This window comes from Falco naumanni, chromosome 4 (assembly GCF_017639655.2).
Source record: "Falco naumanni isolate bFalNau1 chromosome 4, bFalNau1.pat, whole genome shotgun sequence".
NCBI lineage: Eukaryota > Metazoa > Chordata > Aves > Falconiformes > Falconidae > Falco > Falco naumanni.
The window spans coordinates 18,095,706-18,123,534 of NC_054057.1; the positions used below are offsets into that span (position 1 = coordinate 18,095,706).

General features: G+C 39.8%; 1 protein-coding gene across 4 annotated transcripts in view; it reads right to left on the reverse strand.

The window, feature by feature from the left end:
- Nucleotides 1-19,004: 19,004 nt before the first annotated feature.
- Nucleotides 19,005-27,829, reverse strand: part of TRANK1 (tetratricopeptide repeat and ankyrin repeat containing 1) — a 65,806-nt gene continuing 56,981 nt past the window's right edge. For all 4 annotated transcript variants that reach the window (XM_040590332.1, XM_040590331.1, XM_040590334.1 and 1 more), the window contains 4 exons: nt 27,239-27,384; nt 22,724-25,782; nt 21,094-21,189; nt 19,005-19,900 (listed from right to left, as the gene is read on the reverse strand). In XM_040590332.1, the coding sequence (XP_040446266.1) occupies nt 19,785-19,900; nt 21,094-21,189; nt 22,724-25,782; nt 27,239-27,384 (3,417 nt within the window). In that variant the 3' untranslated portion in view covers nt 19,005-19,784. The remainder of the gene's footprint in view (nt 19,901-21,093; nt 21,190-22,723; nt 25,783-27,238; nt 27,385-27,829) is intronic.

Here is a 27,829-nt window from a genome sequence, read left to right on the forward strand (position 1 = left end):
ATTGCCTGTTGACAAGAAAAAAACAGCTACTTTAAGCTTAATCAGTTTATTCACCAAGTCTGATGAGAGCTGTCTTCTTGAATGTCTAGAAATCTAATCTAGAATATTGAAGAAATCAACATAAAAGTAGCAGTTTCGTGGTGTGGTTTCAACAACAAAAATGTTATCTTGTCATTGGTATCTGAAAGTCATTCATATGCAGTGGTTTTCCATCTTACTAGTAATCCTTGAGGAGGCAAACTAGGTTTGACGTCTCAAAGCATAGCGCTATAATGTAATCTGTCCTTAGTCTGTAAAGAAAAGTGTGCATATCCTTTTCAGATGAACCTGAATACCCCTCATCGCTGGGATATTCCAAACACCCAGGAGCTGGTGGTTGCTTTGGGCATATTAAACTTTGTCACATCATGTGGTGTGGAGTAGCTCTCGCCGACACAGAGCTTGAAATACAGACATGTGTGATAGGCGTCCTGACACTGCTGCTACTGGCAGAACTAACAGGGATGATTTCATATTTTCAAAAATATCTACATTGTAAGTAAGACAGCAGTTAATATGGCTCCCTTTAAAAAAAGAAACCAAATCCATTTAATGTAAAAATAAAGACAAAAAGCCTGACCTTTACAGAGGACTAAAAATAAGACTGAATTCTCTCCGAATCATGTTTCTATCTCATGTTCTATGGCTTGAGTATATGAAATACAAGGGGCAAAAGATGAAGGAATTAATCTGAATAAAGGTGATAGTAGCTAACAGTCAGCTGCGGTTAGAAATCCAGAAGCAAAATTTTCAGACCTTCTCAATAAGAAATCAAAAGCCATCAGTAAAATAACAAAAGAGGCAGGCATTATTCAAACTGCAAAAAACAAATGCTGAACTACATGTGAGCAATACAGGTTTTACCCTCCACCTTCAAAAATATGTTAAATAAAAAAATAATCCAAGAATTTACATCCATGCTAGTCATTAAGATGTATGCTAAACGTAATGAAGAAAATAGCTCCCAATAGAAACTAAGTCCTAATATCTGAGTGGAACCTGGACAATGTATCTATCATTTTGCCAGAACAGTGATATTAGAGTCATTTACACAGCAGCACTGAACAAATTCACAAGATCAGGAAACAAGATCGGGATCCAAAACTTGCTCAGCCTCAGCCAGCAGACCAGCAGGTAGTCAAAGCAAAAACCAGACTTTGGCAACTATTACCAAACCAAGAATAGTGATATAAACATAATTCTGTACTTCTTTCCAGAATTAACTTTTTGTTTAAAGGGTACATTTAGAAAAAAAGCACTGCAGTTTCACCAAAGTAAGTTGTGTTATCTTCCTGTAACATCCGGCCTTATTTCAGTTTCTAAGTCATGAATATACTTAATCAGTGTCAAATTCAGATAATTAGAAGCTGCAATGGAAAAGGGCATTGATAATAGGTGTATTATAAATGGCAATGCTTTGACCGTGTAGGATAATTGTCAATGACTTGTTTTAGAAACTGCTAATGTGTGATTTTAAGAGAGACTCATTGGTATCAAATAAGTAGAAACTGTGACCATCTGACATCCCCTGACACCCGAGATTTGTGCTTTACCCGTGTGCTAAACTAATTCATACAGGATTACGACTCTTGCCTTCTGGGAAGACTCACAGAATGGCATGTTCCTCGTTAACACACTTCTCAAAGGAGACATTTTATATACTGATAATGTCTTTCATTCGAGCATCTCAAAGCTCATCAACATTCAGTGAAATCTCGCAAAATGATGTAAGGCACATAAGAACTTCGTTAATACGTGACCTGATCAAAACCTAGAGCTGGAGAGAAACAGTTACGGTACACAAACTTTATTGTGTTATCTCAAATGAATATTACAAGTGAGGAGATCGAGGCACAAAGAGATTCAATGAGGGTCAAATAACAAGTCACAGAAATAGAACTAGAAACAGAACCCAAACTGCCTGACTTTGCCTCAATATTTACCGTTATTATTACAATAATTGATGCTGGATGCATTTCTTGAAAGTACCCTGGGTACTTAGACACCTACCTGCACACATAAGCTCCTTGTGGATTTTTAAGAAGCCAAATTCCCTGGTTGACAGCATAGCTTTAAAAATACCCTCCATTCTTTGCTTAGAAGTTTTGAACGTTCTCCCTGCTGTGAACACCCCTAGCTGCTATGTATCAGCTTATTTCATGCCTCATGTAAAGTGAACAGGAACTTTAGCTTATGGGAGACACTGATTTTCATTGCTGCTAATTGCTTCAGCAGAGAATTTAGTTGCAAACAGTGTGAGACAGTGTTTGTACAGATACATTTTTAAATTACACGATTCATGTTTGGAAGCAGACAGTTCATTCTTACTAATCATATCTGTAGTCTTACTGTAGAAGTGGAATACTACCAGGAAAATAAAAATGGATGAGGAAAACAGATCAGTAAACCAGAAATAACAGTGCCAGTCTGACACAGTCTATTACCTCAAGGTCATTTAATTTAACACAGGTCAGTACTGATGAACGTCTGACTTCTGGGTGCCACCATAGCAAGGCAGCCGCTACTGACAAGGCAAGAGAGGCATCGCTGATTTTCTGGGTACCTCTTCAGGTAACTTGATGGGCTGTATGTTTCTCTCCCCATGTTCAGCAGCTGGGCTTGATGAGTAAGTGCAATTCCTCACTTCCGTATTGAATGAAAAGGCTGGAACAAGGGAAGTACTTCTGTTTCCAGGAGCGGGTGAACAGGACTCAAATTGCCAAACCTCTGCTGCATCTTTCGAAAATATGGCCACAGCCTGTCACGTACAGACATGCACAAGGGAGGGGGTCACTGAGGTGCCGCAGTCAGTCTTCTGTGTAACACAGCTGTAGCTATTTCTTAAATTAATTCTCACTTAAAGTTCATCTTTTGAAATAAGGACTTGTCACACAAACAATGCCTTGGCCTATGGTTGGTGAGAAAAACAATAATTTGAAAACTGCAGATTTGATCTGGGGATCCTCCCAAATAATACAAAATGTGGGGTTTAGCATAATCATAAGAAACACCCCAACTTCTGTGCCTTCATTAAGAACACTCAAAAACTGTCTGTTGCTCAAGATCCAGTCTAACTAATAACGTTAATGATTCTTAGGAAAGACAGGTAAGGAATCCCTATTTTTCTTATCACTCTTGAATACATTTCACTGCAGTTAAAATTCGGACAGCAAACGGGGAACTATCACTGTTGCTTCCTGCTTGCTTTCAGTTTCACTTTTCCATTTCTTCCCCAGGACAGAACTTGTTGCTTCCCCATCCTTTTGCAGTGCTGACCACAGCAGAGTTCCTGGTGGCCTTCTCAGCCTTTCCATAAGAACCATGCGTGACATGGAGGGAGTTCAGGCACACAGGGATTCAGCATTGCACCACCTCTCCCCAAGGAGAGCTCATGGGGTAAGCCTGCACAGGTGGTGACCTCATGGACACAGACCTCAGTGGGACTTCTCAGCAATCACATCAGGCAGGTCATGAGAGCTGAAAAGAGTCAAACTTCTGTACAGAAATGTCAAGCCCCCACAGCAGGAGGTGATCTGTTGCTTTGTACCCAACAGGGAGAATTCAGAGCATGTAACTTCACTTGTACTACCCTAACCCCCAAAAGATTGCCTTGCAATCCCAGTTATTCAATCCATTATCATCATAGTACAGCAATACTGAGAGGCGATGATGTGAAGTGGCATGTCTTTTTGCACCTGGAATTATATGAATGTGGTGCGACATACAGGTCTAACAGTCTGATGAGCTGGGTCCAAAATTACACTTTAGTTAATCGTGGTTTGCCAGTTATAATAGGAAAAAAGAACAAGGTTAAACCACATAGAATAAGAATGTTTCTAATGGATTACAACCCACACAAGGAGAAGTTAACATTTTTGTTTGTATGACTCATAACCCCTTTCATATCCAGAAGAACTTGCATTTAGCTATTTAGTTCAGAAGAATAGGGAAATAAAGACCATTTGTGATCCAAGACAGTAACAAAGAAAGAAAAGTCCTACAAGAGAGAAAAGTATATTAAAGAAAATAGTGTGGTGGGGGGAAAAATTGTATTGCTTTGACAAGGCTGAGAGACAAGACAAGCCTGCGCATGGTAAATGCATCGAGTGTTCACGCATTTATGCTAATGTGAACACAAATATACTTAATAGGAATATAATTCTCATGAGAGGTCACAGCAGCATGACGATTCATGAGTGTCTGAAAAGCATGTGATGAAGCAGAATCCTTGAAACCAAATTACTTTTTCCCCCTTTTTTCCCTTTGTCTCAATATTTTCACAACTTTGCATAAAAATGAAGTAATACTGCTCAGCCATATCCCAAGACACAGTGTGTTTCAAGTGTTTTGCAGAGTTTTCTATATTTATGAAGTATTTATAATGTTTCCTTAAAACTTTGAGTTTTGTAACACCATATTAAAAATGCAACATTTTATTTGGGATCTTGCAATGCAGCAGGGGTGTCCAGGGAAGAGGTTCCAATGGGAAGGCAGGAGACTGAGCTCTATTCTCAGCACAGACAGCACTGATCTGCTCTGGAGCCACGCACAAGTCTCCTCATTTTGTGGCGCCTCTCTTTCCTGTTCCACTCTTTGCCTAATTAGCTATGATATTTTTGTGGAAAGGGATAGAGGGGAACTGAGGACAGGATTATCTCCTACGGCATGTAGATTAAAAAAAATAGTACCTTCAGGCTCCACTTTCAGCTAGAACTTCTTAGTATTACTGAAGTATAAATAACAATATTGCGTTGCAAAGCACCCTCTAATATTTAGAGGAAGATGGTGTACAAAAACAGTCACCAGCTGTTCCTTTTCTGCATGCTTAGGATGACTGGTGCCACCCTGTAACTTTTGGGAGCCCTGGCTAGAATTAGCTACTTATACTGGACTTCGATGGACAAGACACTGAATAAGCAAGAGAACCAAAACAGGAGAAATCGTTCTGGCAAGTTTTTTAATTTATTTATTTAAATTAATCTCACAATATAACAATGATTTTTTGAAGACTCAGCTAGTTCTATGAGAATTTGTATTACCATAAAGAAATGCTCAGCCTCCTGATTGAGAAAGAGTATCTTAGAAAATAACAACCTTGGAGGCAGAAGAAGGAGCAGACAAATATGCATTAACTGTTTCAAGCCTGAATTCCCAAGGAAGAAAGACTTTTGAGGCTGTGATTTTCTCTCCAGTTTATTTGTCACTTTCCTTGCCCAATGATTTGGAAACCACTGACTAATTTCTACCACAATTGACAAGAGGATAGACATCTGAAATATAACGTACTATATACATTTTGTGAAAACTTAAAAGCTGACTAGCACACAACAATCCAAATTATTTTCCCTCAAAGCAACTAGGATGTAGCTGCTCTTCCCATATGCAGCTGCTGACAACCAACGGGCAGTTGAACAGGGGTGATCATCCATGGGTAGCCCTGGCCATGTTTTTCAGGGCTATTATCGACAGCTGCTGCATCAACAGCACATGGTGTCGAGCTGACACTATTCAAACTGGAGGAAAGCATGAGGGAGATGAAAGACTGGAGGCAAAGGACAATTCACAAGAAATTTGCTCCCAGAACAACTTGCTTAAATCTCACTGATTCTAAGACAGGGTCCACAGCACAGACACTCTGTCAGTTTTAGAAGAACACAGCAGAATGAGCACATAGCATTAATGTTGACCCCTCAGAAAAGCACTTTAAAAGACTTGCCACTTTGTTTGATATCACTTTCCTTTGTTTCTATGTGAATATGCAGTATTGCATTATTTGCAAGCTTTTGAGCTCTTTATGCATTAGTTTCATTGTTTTCCTGACTTAACCCTGCAAAAGTGCAGGAGATGCACGTAACTGGACAAGGTAAAAAATCATGAGAAAGTGTGTGGTTTTCCACTGGCCCTAATGAACTTTGCTCAACCCCAGAGAACATAGGGGAAGCTGAGATACTGAAAGCGCTTCTATATAGCTGCCAATCTACCCATACCCAAGTAAAGGAGAAAGATGTAAAAGGCAAGAGCAGACAGTTAAGTGCTTTATTAGGATTTTGATGGAGAAGGCGTGTTAGCCCACAGCCACATGGCAGCAAGCCATTCTTTTTCTGGTTTTGCCCTTCTTCTTGTGATGCAGTGAAATAAAGTGGAGAAGTTGTTGAGAGACCTCCCAAACTATGGCTACTCAGCCAAGAGGACTGCGCTTAGTATAGCTTTTTCTCTGCCATGTGTCCTTCAGACACAGTAGTAAGCTCCTTTAGAGGGAAAGGGAAACAGTCTACTTTCCCTGTTTCTACCCATATACGTTGCACATCAAATGGTGTGGGCACAATCCTCCATCCCCTGTCCCAGCTCAGTCACATCAGAGCTGCCCCATTTCAGAGACATCTTGTTGGAACAGAACTTGGCATAAAATACTCTGGTTAAGAAGTTTTCTGTCCTTCCTTCCCCAGCACAGATTTGTGGTCCCAGCTTATTCTCTAGTGCTCTATCCAATGCTATTTGTAAAGTCTTATTTTCACAGGAGGTTCAAACTGAAACAGTTACTGTAGGTGCATCATAGCAGATATGGTGAAGAACACCCTTCTACCAGACTTCCACTCGAATTTCATTCCTAAACAGCTATACTAAGGCCTTAAGCTGCTTTGAACTGAGACCTAAGACTCGACCGATTTTCATCCTGCTAAAAATGATGAAATTTTTCTGTACATGTTGAATAATGAGGAATAGTGCATTGACGTTAATGCTTTTTCAGTCTCCTAAGGCAGAAGACATGGATGAAGTGTTAAGTTTACACTTACATTACAGAAAAATGCTATTTATTCTTATGGCTACAGACAGCTACAACCTTTTATTTATACTTTTCTCATTTGCCAGTGTTCCTCTCAGTCTCTGTCTAAACTAAGGAAATCTAGACTTGATATTTCAGTGGTGAAAAGGTGAGAAAAGAAAAATGGGTGGAAATTTCCTTCCCTATGAGAAAATTCAGTCTCTTCAAAGCCATTTTAAATCCATTGCAGATCACTTCACAAATCCCATGTGGCACCTCACTTCACACAAAGGCACCACAAAGAAGCGAGGGCCAGCTTGCCTGCGTCACCTCACCTAGTCAAGCAGTAGTTTGCCTACAAAACGTACAGTCACCCAAATATTTAAGTTCACTTCAAAAATGTCCCCTGCAAATACCACATTTCCCTCCTTTAAATGATCCATAAACTCTTCTCAAGCAAGGAAGCAGGAGCAAAACAGTTCAAAGTAAGCAAATGGTTTCTAATCCCTCTACACTTGTTAGGAATGGGTCTGCGGTGGAGTATTTGCTCACAGCCTGGGAGCCTGGGGACCATATTTTGCTACCCAGGCAACTTATTCACATCATCAGTAAAGCCCTGTGGATAGTATCTGCAAACTAATGCGCGTGAAAAATCCTGCATCTCACCAGCTATGTCTTTAATTTACTTAACAAGATACAAATACAGCATCTGCCTGATGTTTTTTGTAAAGAAAGGAGTGGTTCCCAATGAAGACTTCATCAGAGTTGTTAGACAATGCTTTATCCTCCCGTGCCTGTGCTGAAGATCACCATAAGACTATCAAACATACTCCAAGGATGCATTTCCCTTATATGAAGCTGGTGCTCAAATGTGGCACAGTTTAGACCTCTGTGTGAAACTGAAGATGTGATTCAAAACACCATCTTTGTATCAGAGAGTCATTAGAATTATCTGATGAGTTTTGCCATCAAAGATGATAAAAGAGCGAGAGTCAGCCTTAACTAAAGATGCAAAAACTCCTAGCCTGTTCGCTGAAACCAAGCAGATGTGATGCTTTTATGGATTACTTTGCTCATTTTAGGGATAAAAGTAGAGATTCTCCCCTTTAAAGAGCAAACAGATGTTCTCTGTTTAAATCTTACCTACTTCAAGTAATTGGTTGTGGCTATCTAGAGTTTCAGGTATTTTTAAATTCTGAATGTATTAAACACATAGGTTATCCATGGGCCAATGCACACGTTGGTCATACGCCAACACTGCCCGATGTGTGACAAATTCCCAAGCATCAGAGCTGAGGAAATTATTTCAGTCTGTGCAGAACTGTCTTTGACCTGTTTTGAAAAGAGTGCAGGCTAGCTGCTGCCCTGCCCTTTCCACGGGAAGATTTAAGGAGGCTACACCCATCATTTCACTCAGTGCTTCAGGCCCTGTGATGAGCGTGAACTGCACTTGAAAATCAAGGCTGTAACAAAAAATAGCCTCTCCAGCAAGTTGATACGGGAAAGAAGAGCACTATGTGAACAAATTCTTGCTTTATGTTTTTAACTACTTTTTTCAAGGCAGGAATGTAAATTCATTTATTTTAGACATTTGCAAAAAATAAATGTTTCGATCCAATTTCTGTGTTACAGTAATACCTGCACTTACATTGCAAGGGCATAGAAAATATCTGGAGGCAAGATTACCAGCTTATCAGTTTCAAACACTCAGTGAGCACTCCAAAGGAGGACAATTTGGAGAGAATCATGCTGTGGTAAATACTGAAAGTTTTCAATAAGAATTCTTTTAGAACAGAGGCTATCTGAGCATGAGTTTTTTAATGACCACATTTCCAGGTGAGAATTTAAAGGAAAGATGAATGTCTCTGTTAGAAAGTCAATGAGTGGGTGCTGTTAATAACTCCAGTAGGTTGGGGATGATTGCACATGACTTACAGCTTTGTTTACTCACTGCATTATTTTTTTTTTTAAATGACATGGCATAAATCCAAAGGGAAATAATTAGTATCTATGTGCTGAGAAACAAGGCAGTGCTGGCTCTTTTACTCCTAAACTCTCAGAGGAGTAACCAAGAACCAGATTTAAGAAAGAGCTGAAAGTCACAGAAGTGAGACCTAAGTTCACCAAACCAAACCCATATTTTTTAGCATCTCCCCTTGCCCTTAGCCGGTTTCATTGTGGAGCCAGGCACCAAGTATTTGAGTGCCTTACACATTCACTGGACACATAGGCTTTAATGTGCTTTCACTGAGTAGAAAAAAGAGAGAGAAAGATGTACACTTGAGGTCACCACATCATTTGAGGTCGTCTATTAATTGTTCATTACTCAACTGATAACAGCAAGAAAACCTAAAAAAAAATTAAATTCACAAACGCAGCTATCATCAAATGCACACAGAGCCTACAAGAGCTCAAAAAGAAAGGTAACATATGGGTAAGGCTGAAAAAGCTAATTTTAACATGATTTAGTTCAGCAAAGAACACATCCTGATTCAAAATGTGGCTTTATTCTTAACTCAGATTTGTTATACTTAGTTATTTTTCTGAAGATTGATTCTCACTTTTAGCAATTATTAAGACATGCTGTTTTGCAAGTAAGTGAGGTCGTTTTACTAAATCTGGTACTTTTTCTTTGGTAACTAGAAGAATGTATAATTAGGCAACTTAATTTTTAGACTGTATTCTATTAGAAAAAGGCAGATAATGCTTCTTATTTCTAAGGGGATTCCTTTTTATTCATGATTTGAGTTAAGCTAATTTGGATGGAAATTTCAATTACATATAAAAGGAAAAACTTTATATGCTTTAATCAATTAAATATAATTACATGGAGTACTATGGATAATAACAAAACATTTATTGAATTATATTTTGAAGTTAAAGCTCTTTGAGTAAGGAATTCTTTGTGGCTATCTGTCCTTCAAGATATCTAGAAGCAGAGGAGGTTAACTTCTCCTCTTCAAGGTTTTGTCATTAGGTTGTAAATTTTCTTCACAGAGGTTTCAACTCCCAACCAATTTGTCAAGTTCTAATGGTCCTTGTACTGAATTTAGTTTTTCATGCAGCAAAAACTATCTACATATAATTTATTACTTCAGCAAATGTTACACACAAACACTAGAGGTGATTTCACCTATTTCATTGACTGGAGTTTTGTGACTGACAAAATAATACTGATTTTTTTCCTGAGTGTAATTTATAAGGATTTAATAAATAAATCTAATCCACAATACACATTTTCATAGCAATATTCAGGTCATAAGTGGTAAACATATTTTAGTAGAAAATATTCATCACAGTGGGCCCAGTTGCATGTTTTTTTTTGAAGCCACCGTTGTTTTATTCTGTCTTTTCACACCAAGACAAAAAAACAAACCACCAAACTAACATGTTAGTTTCTTTGTTAATCTACTCCTAAGTTAGTTTGGAAATGGGTCAGTTAATGCTCTGTCATTCTGCTTAAGATATTTTTCTTATAAATGAAGCAAAAGAATTCTTTATCTTTGTTTATAAAACTGTTTTTCCTCAAGGCTCTTTATCTCTTCATATCAATCAGCCAAGACTAATATATGTGACAGAAAGTAGGACAGAGATCCCTAAAGAGGGACAAAAAAATGAAATGACAAATAAGCTGGAAAAGATGCAGGGTCATTTCCCTTTCAGCTTCAGTGAAATACCTTGCTTCATGAATCAGCATTGAAGACACAAATAGTTCGCAATTATAAAAAAAGTAAGATGATGAATGCCAGACATTTGCAGAATGTGTTTTGCTACCCTGGTTTAGCAAGGCAGGAACAAACGGGAGTGATTAGTCTGAGATACCATAGTTAAAAAGCATAAACCCAGGAGATGAATCTATGTTTTGGATATCTAATCAAGCAGCCGGAACGCCAGCCCTTGTGCGACACAGGCAGAACCATCTTACAGACAAAAATGGGCAAGAAGTCCAACACTTCAGAAGCTTAGCTGAGGAAATCCCCAAACGCACAGATACACACCCTCCTAGCCACAGAAATAAACGCTCCCTAGAACCTGAGAAAGCAAGCAGGAGGTTCATGACCCTGTAACCTTCATCAGCAGTTCAATACCATTGACATCCAGTTGAACTGCCACCAGAACATCTCTTTTTGGTTTCTGGCTGGCTGAACAGGTCAGAGTAGTTCAGGAGGTCCACCTCAGCTTGCACATTGAGAGCTGACTGCCCTGCAGCAAGGCTTGAACAATCTGACTGGTTTTGCTTGTTTCCCTTTTATACCAATGAAATTAATCCAGTTTTTACCAGATTTACTCCACTTTTGCCTAAGTATAAATAAGATTAAAATGTGTCTGGAAGTGTTTATGCTGGGTGCAAATATACTCACATAGTTACTTCCAGTGCATGGACAGCAGAGCTTACCAATCTCTCTGAGCTCATGTTTAAACATTTCACCCAAATACATATCTTCGTGCAACCACGATTTTTTAAAAAAAGCAGCCCTTTTCTAAGGAAATGTGGAAAGGTAATTAATTTCTATTGCAACAAAACATCAGAGATGCTTTTTTTCCCCATTTAAAACAAATGTTGAGGAGGAATAAGTAAAATTTTGCAGGTGGAAACAGTACAGATGCTCTCACTTTGTGTTTCTCTCCCTGCCATTCTCGGATGAGAAAATTTATTTTCCAGGAGAGCTTTAAAGTCATCAGTTCTAATCAAAGTGACAGGTAAATTAAGCCTGATCAAGGAAAGTAAATGACAGTGTATTCCAGGGGAAGGCTGGGTCAGGCACGTACAGAACTATCCATGTTAATGCCAGGCCGCTACTCTAAGTCTGAACAACACATACAGGGAGTGAGGTCCTGTACTGGGACCAGAAGATGCTCATAGCACGAGGTCCAGCCCTACAAATCAATATTCTTTTGCACGTAAATCTTGTCATATACTCTCCATTCCTGAATTTCTCCATCTCTAAATAGGAATGATCGATACATGTCCACTGCGATATCATACAGCTCAGCTGCCTAATGTTTGTAAAGCATTTTGACAGGCCCAGATGGAAGCTGCTCCATGGAGAGTTGCCTCTACCTCCTTGGTGCTGCTGCACTTTTTAATCCACCCTTTTATCGGCTGGTATTTCATGCGCCCTCCCTTGCAGCTGAAGCAGTGAGCGAACAGAAATGACAAAGTGCGCTTCCAAACTTCCCTCCCACTCACCTCTCCTCCATCTGTTGGAGAGAGAGATTTTATTTGCTGCAGAAGTGCTGTCTGGCTAAAAATGTGAGCACTTTTTACAGCATGATCCCACTCTCTCCTCCACACACACCCACTGCCCAAGTGCTTCATTTTGAAATATGACATTGCTTCTTAGCTAACACCCTATGTACGAAGAGGCTTCTACTGTAGGTTTTATTAGGTGCTGACTAAAAAGCTGCTACAAAATCCTACATGGTGTTCACTGCTGATCATCTCCGCCCTGCCTCTTAGGAACAGAAAGGAACAGAGGATATCTGACAATAAAGACTATTTTCCTTTCGCTTTTCCCTGTCACAAACGATCCAATTCAGTCATATGCCTCACTGTTTCCAAATGTTGAGGTTTAATCCTGAGTCTCATGACCAATGGTATTTCCCTTTAATACCTGGCTCCTGGAAGGAAGTACTCACTTCAGATTTTCTGTTTCTTTAAAGCAAGCAGTAAGTCAAGCACTCCTGGCTGGGGTGGAAAATTAGTTTTGGCTGAAGACACTTTAAAAGAATCAGGAAATAAAGGTCTAAGAAAGCATCTAACCACACAACGCAATCCTTTACACAGTGCAACACTTCTACATCTGTGGAACTGGTACTACGAGGAGTGGGGAGAGCTTGTGGTCATGAATACAAGATTGTCCACCATGTGTAACCAAAAGGCATATAAAAACCTGTGTTCAGAGAGTATTCCAGTCCAGATCTCAAGGTCTGGCCTTGAGATACTTTAAAGAGGAGAGCACAAAAGCAATTTGGTGAAAAAGGGAGATGCTGCCTCATTTATCATTCAGTTAAAACCTCCCAACTTCAAAAAACTCCCAGCTTCATTCTTATTCTGAATATTGCAGCTTTCATAAAGAGAAAGGTTTGCACATTTTGGGACGTCTTTGAGTCTGAAAGGCCAAAGGAAGTGTCTTTCCCAAGTGTGTGTAATGCTTTATCTATCAATTGAACTAAGTAGATCATGTTACTCCACATTTTCAGCTAACTTTTTAGTAATCTTTGCAGAATGAGTACAAAACGGGGATGGTTGGAAGATGAGTATTGGACAAGAAGTGGTATTTTCTCTTCTCACCCCAATTTTGGTTAGCAGGTATATGGGGATGGAGGTCCACACTACAGCTTTGAACTGGGAAAGACTGTGTCCTTTGTTCCATAAGGATGCAACTTCTTCAGATTGTGCTCTAACAATTCCTACCAAAAGACTTCAACCAGAAAAGCAGTTGCATCACTGGTGCCAATTAAAGGCCCAGGCTATGTTATCAGGTGATTACAGTCCAAATTAAAAGCTCGTAACTCCTAGAAGGAAATATTTTCCAGGTGGGGAATGGTGACCTGTCCCAAGTGGTCAAGTGACAAGCTTCAGTCAACGCTGACAGCTGCTCAGGAGAGTTACAGCTCCTCCTAGCCAAAGGCGGTTGTCTAACTTAGGTCCCCAAAAGACTACTTACTGAAGAATCAGCATCTTTATCTTCATGATTCACAAGCCACAATAGCTTCAAATGATCCTCCAGCAAAACCAGCAATTTCTGAACTAGACAACACAAAGTGGGCAAGGTGAGGGGATGAAGGACTTACATCCTTAGGGCTGGGGGCAGAAATAGGCACCCATATTCACGGTTCAGTAGCAGATCTAATTTTAATTCCCAACACAAAACACATTCCACACAACCACCAAAGTCTTTTCTTCCCCCCCTACAACAAGACTGCCACAGAGCATCGAGCTATACACACTCCAGCTCACAGGTACGGTTCTTTGTACTACAAGTTTATTCCTTTTTTAAACATCAGCCTCCTCCAGCCCGAGTCAAGAGTGGTGAGAAACTGTGAATGTAACATTGGGAAATCCCTTCCCATGAGCTGGTGTCTGACCTTTTCTGAACAGCATCGGATTGAACAGCAGACACATTTGAAGCAACAGGGTCAGGAAGAAGGGAGAGTTGGCCAGGCACGTTATTTACAGAGACAAGTAGAGCAACTTGGAAGCTGACAGTTATTTCATTACTTACTCACTCCAGCTTGATCCCTCTGTTCTTTATGCAGGTCTTCAGCCAAGAGTTCCGTGTCAACAGCTCCAGCTGCATGTTTAAGGAAACTTGACCAGGTTTTATCTAGGAAATGTGAAAAATGTGGGTCTGCATGATTTGTTAAAGCATTTAAATACTTTATATCTGCCTGATAATAATGGTTCAAATAAGTACAGCAAGACCGTTAACTTACTCCAGCACTTTTCAGTGAAAAATGAGCATATAAGGTTGTAAAGTGCCAGTTGTCCCCAAATCTCCCAACTCTAAAATTTGATGGAGTTATGTAAGCAATATTAATATCTACATTTAATAGACCCAAGGGCAGAAGTAGCCTCATCAGTATGGGGATGGGCTGTGAAACAGCATTCCTTGCCTTGAAGGTAATGTCACTTTGAACTTGACCCTGTAAAGGCGCACACCTACTGGGGGAAGGGAAAGGGCTTCAGAAGAAAATGGGTGGGATTGGCAACCGGTCAATACCAAACCCCAGGTATCGATCAGGCTGCACCACCCTTGGTCTGATCCAGTACCTCTATTATACGCTCAGAGCTGCTATATTTTGGCAAAGCTGAACAGCTCAGTGTGTTACCTACCTGTAAGTCCAACCAGGATCCAGAAAATAGGCAGCTCTTTCTCATCTGCTACCTCAGTCCAGGTTCTTGCACACCACGAGCATCCCCGTAGAACATGGAATGGTCACTACTGACTACCCTCTGCATCAGAGCGTTCTCCCAGGGAACAGGAGATCCAGGTTCAACCCCACCTCACCTGTAGCTTAGCAGAGGATGAGCCTGGCTACCCAGCTGCTGGGCATTTCTACCTCTCCTGCTGAAGCTGTTTCACTGTGCAACGAGCCCAGCAGTCACTTACCAGAGCAAGGGGGCTCAACCCTGCCCTGGCAACTAAGCACCGCTAACAGTGCAGCTATAGGTCCCCTTCCGAAGGCTGTTTTCGACATGTAGGACTACAGCGTTGACACCTGCAGCTGCAATGCATGTCTTCCCTTCCTGAAGGGGTCCCTCTCCCACCCTCTCTCTGGCCCAGAAAAGCCCTGAATTAAGTCACCTTCAGCAGCAGCTGCAGTGAATGCTCCTCTAGACAAACCAGCACATGTCTCAAGAGCATCCTCCTGGGAGGGCCGAGTTTGAAACCTGGCCGGCTCAGCAGCCTAGAGGAGCACTCCAGCCACTCAGCTGTTACGTCAGTACTCATCATCACATCCTTTTCCAAGTAAACTTTTTTCTGGCTGTCTCCTGGTGAAAACAAAGAACTCCAATCTGTTCTTTTGACAGAGAGACTACTGAAGGTTCCCATGCTGCACACTTCAGACATGTTCCTACTCCCAGGCTCCCCCAGGTGAAGCTCCAATGATACAGAGGGTCTGAAAATCACCTGTATTCAGTGTTTTCCTTTCTGCATGTCTTCTAACACCTGGAACACCGTTTCAGATCACCGGTGCCTCTCAGCTCAGTGCTCTTTTGCTCCGCATCCCATACTGAGGTACCCAACTTTCTCCAGAGGAAATCGGGCACCTCACCTACCTCTTCTTCAGAGTCCTCTTAAGCAACATTTCGTTCAAGGTTTGGGAACCCTGCCCAAAACTACTAGAAATGTAAAGTTCCTAAGAGAAAGGCTCTATAATGCATGTAGAGTGCTCCAAACTACATCGATACCGACTTTGACTGGGACATGACTAATACTGGAGTAACTCAAAGCTCAGCATATGTAAGCTGACAAGGCGAGTCAGCAGCAGATTTCCTTGTAGTGTTTTGCTCTAACTTATTTCTAGGGAAGCAGCCAACTTTTAAACAGCTCAAATGTTCTATCCCTGATTGTTTGAAGGTAAAATCCTCATCCCATGATTTCATAAAGTATGTCTAGCACAAGACAAGCAAATGTTACAATGAATAGTTTGCAGAGGGGCATACAGCACTGAACTGGTGTAATGGAGCTCCAGTAAAGACCTAGTCACTCCTTCACAAAAGGGAATTACAAGGATTTACTTCTATAGTATTTAAAGAAAACTACTTTCTGGCATCACTACTACTTATTTGCCTACAGAATGTCTTACAGGTGACCTAATTCTGTCAGTTTTTTGCTAAAATTTCAGCACTGGCTTATAAAGGACAATATAGAAACCAGTGGATCAGAAGCCAAATTAAAGTAACTTATAAATGCCTGGAGCATTGCTATTATTTAAATCACTAGCAACTGCGTATCTAAAACATAAAACCTTGTGTGCAGACTAAATGGAAGATGGGCTGTAGGTAGGTGAAAGTCTTCTACCATTTTCTTTCCAAACATTATTACCACAGATCAGGCAGCACGGAATTGTAACACTTCAGAGAGACTGCACCCATCCTCTTGCAACACAGCAGGATCGACACAGCAGAGATGACAATATGAATACACACCACTCATGCACATACACGTACCGGGCTCAGATCACAGGCCGAAAACAGTATCAGAAGTCCACATCAGAAAACGGAAATAAACGCTCTAATTCTCACAGAGTATTTAATGGCTATTAATTGGAAAAATCCACTGCTTTGGTGTTTAAGTACCCGACTCTTAAGTGTTTCACATTGACTTTGAGCGTATGTGTAGTCAGAAGTCTTGGCATATGAATGTAGTCATGAAAACTACAAAATAAACCACGAAAACTCTTCCACCCCCTGCCACACCAGCTCTTATAAAAGGGCATTAGGGAAGACACTCAAAACTTCTGACAACTACTACACCAAGATAAACGAGTAAAGAGTACGAGTGTTGCCTGGTACTTTGCTAATAGATTTCTGAGTTACATGCTCACTGAAAGCCTGAATGGCAGATCTGTCATCAATCTAATAATGAAGCCTCTCCGGGTCTTGCTGTGTAAGTGCAGGTGTGAAGGTTTTCATGCAAACTGAATGCTCCAACAAAGACAGAAGCGGAGCAGCAGTGGCTGTGGTCCCCCTTCATACAAGGAAGGGTGCTTCATAATTGGTTTTCAGCAAATAATGTCACAGGGATTGCTGGCAGGAAAATATTTTATATTACATATACTGAGGTAAGACAGGTTCTTCCCTCCTACATTTTCAGTGAGCATAAAGGCAAAAGGTTTCCCTTTAGGAATGAAAGTAAATAAAAACCAGCGAGCGCTTAAATGTTTTGCTAAGTCAGAGTCTGTAACAGCTAATTGTTAGGAAAGTGTTTTAGAATAAAACTGTGGGCAGTATTACAAAACAATGTTTTTAAGAGGAACTGAGGAAAAAGGTGTAAAGTACCCATCACTTACCACACGGTCCTTTGTATTAGTATGAGGTTCAAGCAAGCAAGAAGTATTTTTCTTGAGAAGTCTGGAATCTGGAGAACTGTCACCTTTCAGACCACACCTCTGTCTTCCAAGTACAGTAAATAGTTTGTTCTTTTTTGTTCATTTTTGTACCACCAGGAAAAGAGATTTTTAAGTCACCACTTTCTGTGCATTTGAAGCCTTTTCTAAATTCTTTTCAACTCAACATGGCTTAGGCAGAAGTGGGTGGACTAGCTTGACAGCCTGCATCCACTACTCTGTTCCAAGGTTTCAGTGCAATATGCATCTCACACGTACCAAGGCACCTGTCGTGGCTCTTAAGCCCTTTGAGTCAAAGGCATTAGCTGGTGCCAGAAACCGTGGGCTTCCACCACGGGTGAGAAAGATTTTTAAATAAACAAAGAAAAACCCCAAGGGTCTATCTGGAGAGCCCCTTTTTTCCGATTAAACATTCAAACAGGACTAATGCAAACAGGTCATTATTATCTGAAGAGAATGCTATGGAAAAGCAAGGTTTATCTTTATGTATACCATTATAAGGGAAAAAACCCCTTCAGGTACTGATATCAGACTGGAGAACCAACCAGATTTTCCATCTCTGCTTAAACATTACTGAAATCTTGGCGTAATAGAGCTCTGAAAACACGAGCCCCAAAATTTGCATTGCCATTGATTTTGGCTAGTGATCAGTCCTTCGCATGCTATTTGAAACAAGTTCCATCTGGGAGCACTGATTCAGTCACAGAATGACCATTGGTTTGTACAGAACCATAGCAAGGACCATAGGTCTCTGCACCAAGGAGATGTACCTGAGGTGAAGTTCCTGATGTAATATAACTTCTGTTCTTACTTCTTTGTTTTGTCCTTCTCTTTGCTTGGTGTTTTGCAATAACATTTTCAAAGCTTCTTTTTCTCCCATAAAGAGAAAGAAAAAGCATGATCCCTAGATCTTTAAACTGTGGCCAGCAAGGATTTTTAAATGGTAACTGTTCTTATAAAGTTTAGGCAGTATTCACTGCCACAAATGTAGATACTCAAGCTGAGAAAGTAATGAGGAAAGTTACTTGGAGTAACCTCAAATGCAAAAAACATCACTATAAAAAACAAGGCCAAAGTAGTTACATTAAGGATCCAACTTTCTGAATTCTAGATTTCTATGTGAGTGACCAGTCTTACATTTCATCAATAGATGTTTTGAAACTATCTTCTAGACACTTGCTTAAGCCACAAGGCTTCTTTAAGAAGCACTTCTGGCAGACAACAGCAACTACAATGCAATAGGTAACTATTACTGCTGCCCACGCTGCTCCATTCTACACTAACATTTCATTTTCACCCATGTAAAATGTCCCACTTCCATGACATTGAGCATAATAGCCAGTTACTAAGATTTTGGCAAAAGGTAATTATTGAAACAATTTGTTACATATCCAAAGTAGCTCCCTTTTCAAGGCAAAGTATTTCAACAACTAATATTCTAATTACGTTTAACATTTAAGATGTTGCTAAAGGAGATTACAGTATGTTGGAGACATTGAAATCTCAGAAGTAAAACACTGCCAGTATGAACCCATACTTTGGACCCAACTTGTAAATGTCACTCATGCAGTCAGTCACACATGGCTTTCAGAAAGTATTCAAAAAATAAGACAAAATCAAGTGATTTTAAAAATCTTACAGGTTTTATAAAAATGTTATTATACATTACAATAATCCCTGTATCAATTAAAAATTACAAAACACTTAAAATGTGTAATACTCTTTTACAAGATTATCTATATTTCAATATTTACAGGTAAGTTTATATCAAAACTTGATTCAATAGAAGACAATCCGTAACTTCCATACCTGTCTAATTAGAGGTACAGTTAAAAACGAATGCGTTTAGAAACTACTGTCCTTGTCATAAAAATAGAAAAGAGAGATACTGTAAGTATCGCACCTGAAGACTCAAGAATTTCCATATATAAGACTCAGAATACAGCAGGTTTACAATGGTAACCTAAAAACAATTAAAACCTCTTAAAATCAGAGAAAGTATCCTTACATTTTTCTGAGTATTCTAGCTCAGAAGAATGATGATGTAAAGTAACAGGGAAAAAGAAAAAGATGACTGAGTGGAAAAATACCCCTGAGATAAGGCAGAGACATTATTGGTTTTTACTACTTGTTTGGGTCTCTGTCTCTCTTTTTGTTATTTTCAGGCTACCACATAGGTTTGAAAGGAAATGTGCCCTATCATAGGTTTTAACAATTACATTGTCACCACACAGGCAATTATTCTGACACAAGTGATACAAAACCCAATAGCACAAATAATTATTTTTCTTCAGAATCTTCCTATTTCTGACCCCATCCCTCTATTTTTCTTTTTAACAACATTTTTTTGTTCTAAAATTAGATTAAAAGCATAGAATAGCCACCTGCGTATTTTTTCTAATTAACATTTCCCGTATCTTCCTTTTTTTCTTGAAGGTTTTTTATAGGCAAGTTCTTCAAAAGCCATGCTTTCATCTTCTACTTCATTTTCCAAGTCTTTATCATGCACAAAGCCTGTATTTAAAAAAAAAAATAAAATTAATGCAGAATGGAAAACCCCAACACCTTTTACTCTTATCACAAGCTATGTCATTGCTATTTTATGTCAGCAATATACCTTTGTATGTATATAATCATGTTTAAGAAGTACTGAGCTTAACATGACAATACACTTCAGAGTTCTGCTAGAGACTGCTAAGCCACTTGTTGCACTAGTAATTAATTTTTACACTGAAGATCTCCGCTCCTATTGTTACTGCTTTTGACTTTTTGTAAGATGTATGACTCCTCTCTCAAGGTCCAGTTTCAGCAGACAATACAATTGCTTACTGACTTCAAAAACAGACTACAAGGTTCCTTGTGAGACTATGGGAGCCCTCCCATGTAGTTTTATTAAGTATATCTTTCTCATAACGGGAAAGTGTAACACAAGGCTTTATCACAATCAGATTTTCTGAACCAGAGCTACTTTAATACTTTACATATAGTGCAATTTGTAAGCCTGATCACTGCTGTCTTTTTATGCAATTGTTGCAATCTCACCACCTAAATATTTGCTTAAACCTGGACATACAGGTAGGCACAATGTAGTCTTAAACTTGTCCTCAGAGGTCTGTGAAGCAATAGACTGCATCAATGTATGTTACTTCTGGTGTGAAACCAAGTGAAATGGAAGTGAAAGCAAAAGAAAGCCAACTGCATATATAATGTTTTTCCACAGAACTCTTAAAAGCTAGCTAAGGATCAGTTTTGTTAGGAAGCTGCTTTCCAAGAACTTGGATCCCCACTGCTCATAAACACACTGCTGCAGCACAGTTAAGAAACAGCGCTATCTTACTGATGAAGGTGAAGATAGCTTGTCTTCTGTTCCCCCCCCCAAGTTTCTGTCCTGAAGGCTGCATCTGAGCCACAGTTATGTGTGCATCTGCGTGTGCCTGTGTGCACAAACACACATGTACGTTACGCAGGCTGGAATCCACTGAGTGCTGGGGAGGAGGCCTGCTCCATCCTGGCTACTCCGTAACCAGCTGAGAGGCTCATGCTCTTTTAAAGAGCCATTGAGGAAAGACTGGTACGCCAATTTCTTGTTGCCTCGAGGGTAAGTGAATATCCACAACACGCGTGACTTGGAGACTAAATTGATGCCAAGAGACCATTACTGAACAGTGCCCTCTAGAGGGCACAGAAACCTGTGCAATTTGAAAACGTACCTTTCACCCTAGGAGAATCCGTTTTCTTCAGCCACCTACGAGCCTCATCAACGGTGGCAACCAATTTGTTGGCATGTTTGGTTATTATTTCTTCAGCTGAAAAGAAGCACAATTAACATTCTGTAAGAACACTAGCTGAAAGATGGACAGCAGCTAAAAGCTAAGCACCAAACAAAGTTACGCTGAGCTGCAAAGCAAGAAGTCTCAGTCACCAGTGATTTCACTTGCAGGTAAATTCACTACTGAGGTTGAAGATGCTGCATGTATTACTCCCCATTCCAATCAACATCACTAGCACTGTCAGAGAAGCAGCTCTCCATCCTTGTGCTGTCCTTTTTAAGGTGCACTTGAAACTTCTGAAAACGTTCCGGTTTATCTATTTTGGGGTATTAAAGTTCCTGGCTTTCATTATCCCTCTGAAATTATACAGGTCAAAGTAAAACATGGACCCGAGATGTTGCAGCCTTTGCTTAACTGCACCACTAAGGACTTGACAAATGCTTGTTATAAAGTGAGGGAAAAGTAATTTCAAAGGCAAATAATTTCGGAAAATATATTTTTACTGAGTGGAAGAACAAGGTAACAGTCATCAAGCAACTGTCATAACAAAATCAACTATTACCTAATTGAGCCTACTACATCTATCATATTGATCACTATCACGGTTCATTGAGCAGACAGCCAAATAAATAACAAACAAAACTTCATGGATTTCATCCATAAGTAAACGCTTTCCACTAAGAGTAAAGATAAAGCTTACAAATGAAGACCACTACCTAACATTTAGTTAAGAGATTTAACGAATTTCACTGATCAGAGCTGATGAACATATCAAATATTACAGTTTTTCACTACTGTCAAGACATCCCAAGCAAAGTGACAGCTTGACAGGGTTGGTGGATTTCTACAACTAAAGCCAGTTAACAATGTTTTGACTTAAGATGTCACTTTCCCACAGCAAGTAGCCCAAACAATTTTGCTCCTAGGACAACTCATTCAGTGGTTCAATTTTGCTTGCAAAAATCAACACAGTATAATGCTTTAAGCATATAAGGGGGGGGGGGGGGCGGACAAATATCAAAATACATATGCCTTAAGTACATAATTTACTGGACTTTATAATAGCAGGGTTGCCTTTGAGTGTCTGATACCCCAGAGATTTGTAGTTAAGTATCCACTTTTGTTCATCCCTAGGAAAATTACAAGTTCAAGGGCAGACTAGTCAGAGGTATCCTTAACCAAGACTCCAAGTACTCCTAACACTCTACTCCTTGCGAATCCAAATTACTATGGCTAGCAGAACTAAGTACGTAGGAAACAGCAGAAATATTAGCGAAGTTTACCTGGTCTAATGTAACAGGCTGCTGTAAGACTATAAATTCAGCATTTGATCGTGCAGTTAAAATTCACTTTACCTGTACTATTTGATGTCTTATTTTGTGTTTGGAAGAGGTGAAAATATGTTTTTTAATATTTTCAGCTGTCTCTGTTCTTCTTTTCCTCAGCTACCTGAAATACCCAGAAATATCTTTCTCTTGACCACACTGAGATTTTCAAATGGAGCTTTGTCAGGTCTAGAAGTTTGGCCACAAATGACATATTGTTTAAAAGAAAACTGGAAAGGTCCTACCTTTAGCCCAGGCTTTTCTCTCGTAGATTTCCTCTACTGCATCTGAAATCTTCTTAATATTCTCTTTGATTTTTCTCTGGCTTAAGTTGGAACCTTCTTTATATGCTAAATGGTCTTGGGTATAAGTCTTCTGTGTAATGGCGTCCACTACCTCCAGTCCATCCTGTATTACTGGATCTACCTTTCTTCTGAAAAAGTCGACATAGGATGTGTAGACAGCATTATTCTTTCTGTGTTCATCTGTGTTTTGGTGCTCTATGTAAGCCTCGCTGGCCACAGAAATTGCATTTCCTTCCCCACTGATCTCTGTTGGTGTCACAGTTTCAGAAGTGTCGGCCTCCATGCTTTCTGCTCGGCTGAAATAGTTCTCAGAGCTCTGGATAAATCTGACTCCACAGAGGTCACACTGTGTTTGGTCAATATCTGCTTTTTTGAAGATCTCTGATACAAATTCCTCTCCTTCCATCGCAACAGACTCAGCTTTGGAGCAGGCCTTCCTTTTCCATTTCACGCACAGAGAAACAAAATGAAAGACACGACGCAGGTGGCGTTGGGCAGATGCTTTCTGCTCTTGCCTCTGTTGCTTGCTGAGTGCAATGACTTCCAGGGGATCTTTTTGGTCCTCTAAGCAATGAACCCTTTCAAGTTCCTTTTCTAGCTCATCAGCATATTCTGTCTTATCCAAAGAGGTCGTAAACCTGTCAAGGTTTATGGGTTCATACAGGATGCCCCGTATGGGTGGGTGCCCCTGAGTGTAGGCGGAGTCCCACTTCCACCGGCAGTCAACCAAGTGCTCTGCATCTCGCTCTGTCAGCAGCTCCTGCAGGCCTGCAGCAATCTCTCTTACACGTGTAGCATCACTCACTTGTTCCACAACCCTTAGCAATCTTGCAGGCACTTTAGAGGGAGAGTCTTTCTGCATTGATTTCAGCATCGTCTTGATTTCAGGAAAGTGGTGGCATAAGTGGGACCGATATTTAGAATTCTGCACCTGGTCAGCATTCAGTAACATCACTAGGCACAGCACTACAGTCCGCTCAGCCTCCCCTGAAGTTATGCAGTCAGGATCCCCAAAAGCATCCAGAATGACATTGAACCTTCCATGAATACCACACAAAACTTCAGCCAGATAACAGAGATGAGATCTGAAATTCTGTACAGCTATGTATGCGTCCTTCGGTCTATACTCTTGTATAATAGAAAATGAGTCTCTAGGTTCTTTGTTATGGCCCTCGCTTCTGAACAAAAACTCCCAGTAATGAATGAGAGCAATGTAACTTTTTGGAAAGCAGACCGTGATGTTCTTGGAGAGACGCATCAAGACAGCACAACAGAGAATATACTGGAATTCCAACAACATCACCGTATTTCCTATGCTTGGAATCAGGTATCTCGTGCATTTCTTAACCAGGACATTCATAAAACGGAAAAAAAACCTTTTACAGTTTTCTGGGTTTTTATGAACATAGAATTGCTCAAGTGAATTTTGAAGGAGTCTAATGAAGCACAAGTGTGTTCTTCCTGCGTTTTCAGTATTTTTGTCAGGTAGCAACATACCATGTCTGCCCTCTATTCCTTTGGCCTTTCCTCCTTGGCCTTTAGTCTTTGGTAAGTTTTTTGCCTTTAACAAGGCAAAGTTAAGCTCTTTGTTATAATCATCCTCCTCCTTAAAAAGAAGTTTCTCAAATTCTTCAGGATATCCCGAAGATAAGATAAAAACTTGCATGGCACTTAGCCACAAGTCAGTTGATTCTCTTCTGGCTGCAGTGTCCTCCTTTTTAAACTTGAATGTGATATACTCCTTCAACGCCGCCCTACAGGGTTTGGAAATAACGTCACTGAATTCCAGTATTTCTTTGCATGCCTTTGGGTTCTCAGACAGTATTCTCAAATGAAAATGATTAGGAAAAAACATCTCTAGGAGGGCTTTACATGATGCATATCTGTGAGCACTCAAAATATCATCAAAGCTTTTGCACTGATTCAGCAGCTCTTTAGGGAAAACGCACCTGGCTTCCAACAGCAGTCCACTTACTGCCACCAGATGCATTTTACACTGAAATATTGTCTTTGCTTCATGGCGCAACAAGGGCTTATGGTAACCCTCACAGGTTTTGTCTTCACAGTTCAAGCCAGCAATGAACTTCATACAAGTATCAGGGTAATGCTTGTTCAGTAACTCATGGGTGATAGAGCACAACCTGCTTAACAAGTGCTGCTTCAAAGCCGATTTTACCTCCTCTGTGCTTACTGAGAAATCACCTTTTGTCTTCCTCTCTTTCAGGCTTGGCTTGTCTGACAAAAACTTGAGAATAGGTTCAGCTTCATTTTGAGACACCTGGCAACTGTCACCTGTTGGGACAATCCCAAAATAGGCAAAACATGACTTCACCATATCTTTCTCCGCATTGGTGGCTGCTTTCTTCAAACCCCTAACCAGACTCAGAAGAGCCATTAAGCCGCGCATTGCCATAAAGAGGATATTCTGGTTAGGAGTGCTGCAGCGAGATAATGCAAAGAGAGCTTCAACTGCACCAGCAGAATGATTCAGAGAGAGGAACTGACTGTATGCACTGCTCAGCTTTGTGCAGTCTCCTGTCAGAGCTCCCTGCAAAAACACAGCCTCAGCAATGCCAGACTTCTGCTCAGTTTGTTCACAAAGTTCAAGGGCTTCCTTTAGGATGACTTCCATGTTCACCAGGTCTGATTCTGAGCAGCAAGTCACACCAGCACGTGCTGCAGCAAGCAAACACAATGCACGGAACTCTTTTATAGCTGTGAGGTTGGCGGCTTCCAGAGCAAACCCATGTTGTTTCATTAACTTTGCAGCTTCTTCCTCTCGACCTTCCCTTTTCAGTAAGTCTGCGGTTTGGTGCAAGCATCCACGAGACTTCAGAAACTCAAGCTGATCTTCTATATCAAGTTTTGAAAGGACTCGCATCATTTCCTCAGTTCTGTTCATACTCAGGTACTTTGCAGCTGCTTCCAAATACAACTGATTTGCTGTACACGAGAGTTTGGAAACCATCTGTCCTTTTGTATTTAACATCTCTTCGTATCTGAAATAACAGATCAACTTACTACCACAGATGACTAACCTAGACAAAAAACCACTGCGTTTCTAAAAAGCCCCTAAGACATTAAACAAATAGCTGCCCCCAGAAGCCTTCAAAAAGGCCAACTATTGCAAGTTATATGTCCGTCACACAAAAAAACCCAACAATCACGTGATTTTAGAAGATCTACAGAAAGAACTTAGTTACAACATAAGGTTGTCTGAAGCAAGACCATTAAAACTTCTGGTACAAATTAAGATCACGAGGTTTACAGCATTAGTGGATCTTTCCCCATGTTGTCAAATCACTGTACAGATTATTTTTATCATGTTTTGTCAGTGATAATCTTCTGTTTATTAAAGTAAACCTCAATACAAAATGGTTGTTAACATGAACAGAAGCCAGAATGAAATAAACACAAATTTCAGTGAATTCTCCACAAGTCAATATAGATAATATTCTGTAAAATTTACATAAACTGGTCAGTTTAGACAACTCTTTCAATTCTGTTGTATGTACTTCTATATACTTTGCTTCTTATTAAGTGCCTAAGCACCTTAACTTAGTCGGCAAGATGACCTGAATGCTTGAACTTTTGATCAAACTATGTATTAAACAAGCTTAAAAACCCCAACTGTCATTATTAAGGTACATCACAAAGGATTTCAGTGAAGGTGTGTAACTGTAGGCTTGCTAGAATTGTAACTGCTGTACACCTTCTTCAAAAGTAATCAATTAATTTAGGTGTAATGAAAAGTGTGGCCAATAAATGAACTGTTTACGCAGTACAAGAATGTGCAAATGAGGTCACAGGGGTGGTGCCAGAGGCAAAGTTTTGTCAAAAAGATACTAATAAGATCAGTTTATGAAGCACAGTCTGAAGCAGTTCTTAACTGCTCTGAGCCAGCACAGCAGAGACGGTGTGGAAAAGTTAATCTCAGAGACTGGGACCAAGAATCTGTCAGAGAGGCAGTGCAAGCTTCTCATTTAAATAACTATTCTTTGCTCTTAAGTTAGAGATTTTGAAGAGGCAAATAGTTTATTTGCCACAACAACTGCTGCATTACATATACATCTAATGGTATAACTCCTACAGAAGTCAGTGACTAAATGGCTAAATCCATTACTATTTAAGTCTTAAAAGAGAAGTATTTAATACTTCTATTAAATATTTTTGTCATATTTACTGGCTGAAGGAGAATTATATGACTAGTAATAAAGACTGGGAAAAATTCCCAGGAAAATGAAGCTAAGTCACTGCTCCAGCTGTGAATGCAGTAGGATGCTTTCACCATGTTATCATTACCAAAGTGAGAATTCTGACAAAGTTAATTTAACTTGATATAAAACAAAGTCACCATCCAAAACTCGTGAAAATTTGATGGCAAACCAGCAGTATTATTGTGAATTTGGAAATGGAAAGGAGAAGTATATTCCAATACCATCTTGGAAGACATACCTTTCAACTGCCTTTGCTGCTTCTTCATAGAGTTCTTCTTGACAATACATTTTAATTGCCAGATCAAACTCCTCAATTTGTTCATAACATTCAGATGCTTCTTTGTAGCACTGGCTTTTCTGATAGTAAACTGCAGCATCTCTCATCTGCAATGCAGAAATCAGTAATGAAACTGAAGTGCTCTAAACAGTCAAAACTACATAATAGAATTCAGTAACTCCATCAGGTAGGCATCTCACAGATAAGCACATTTTAATAAATGTATCTGAATGTATCTGAACGTAATCAAATACATACTAAAGTAATCATCATTAAAATTGAAAAAAATTTAAAAAATCCTTAAAAACATGTGTCCAAAAAACTGGAATGCAAAATTAAAGGTATTATACAGGATTTCCAAAGCACTTTTTATTCACCCAGCTCTGCCTGTTAAAAAACACCATACACACTTCTGTTGACTTGCAAATTTCTCAGAATCAACAGAATTAGATTAAAATAGTTATGGATGCAGAATGGGAACCCTAACCTTGTATCCTAAACTTTAAATATTTGGGAACAATACCTTTACCTTCTTTCTAGGATGGAAATTAA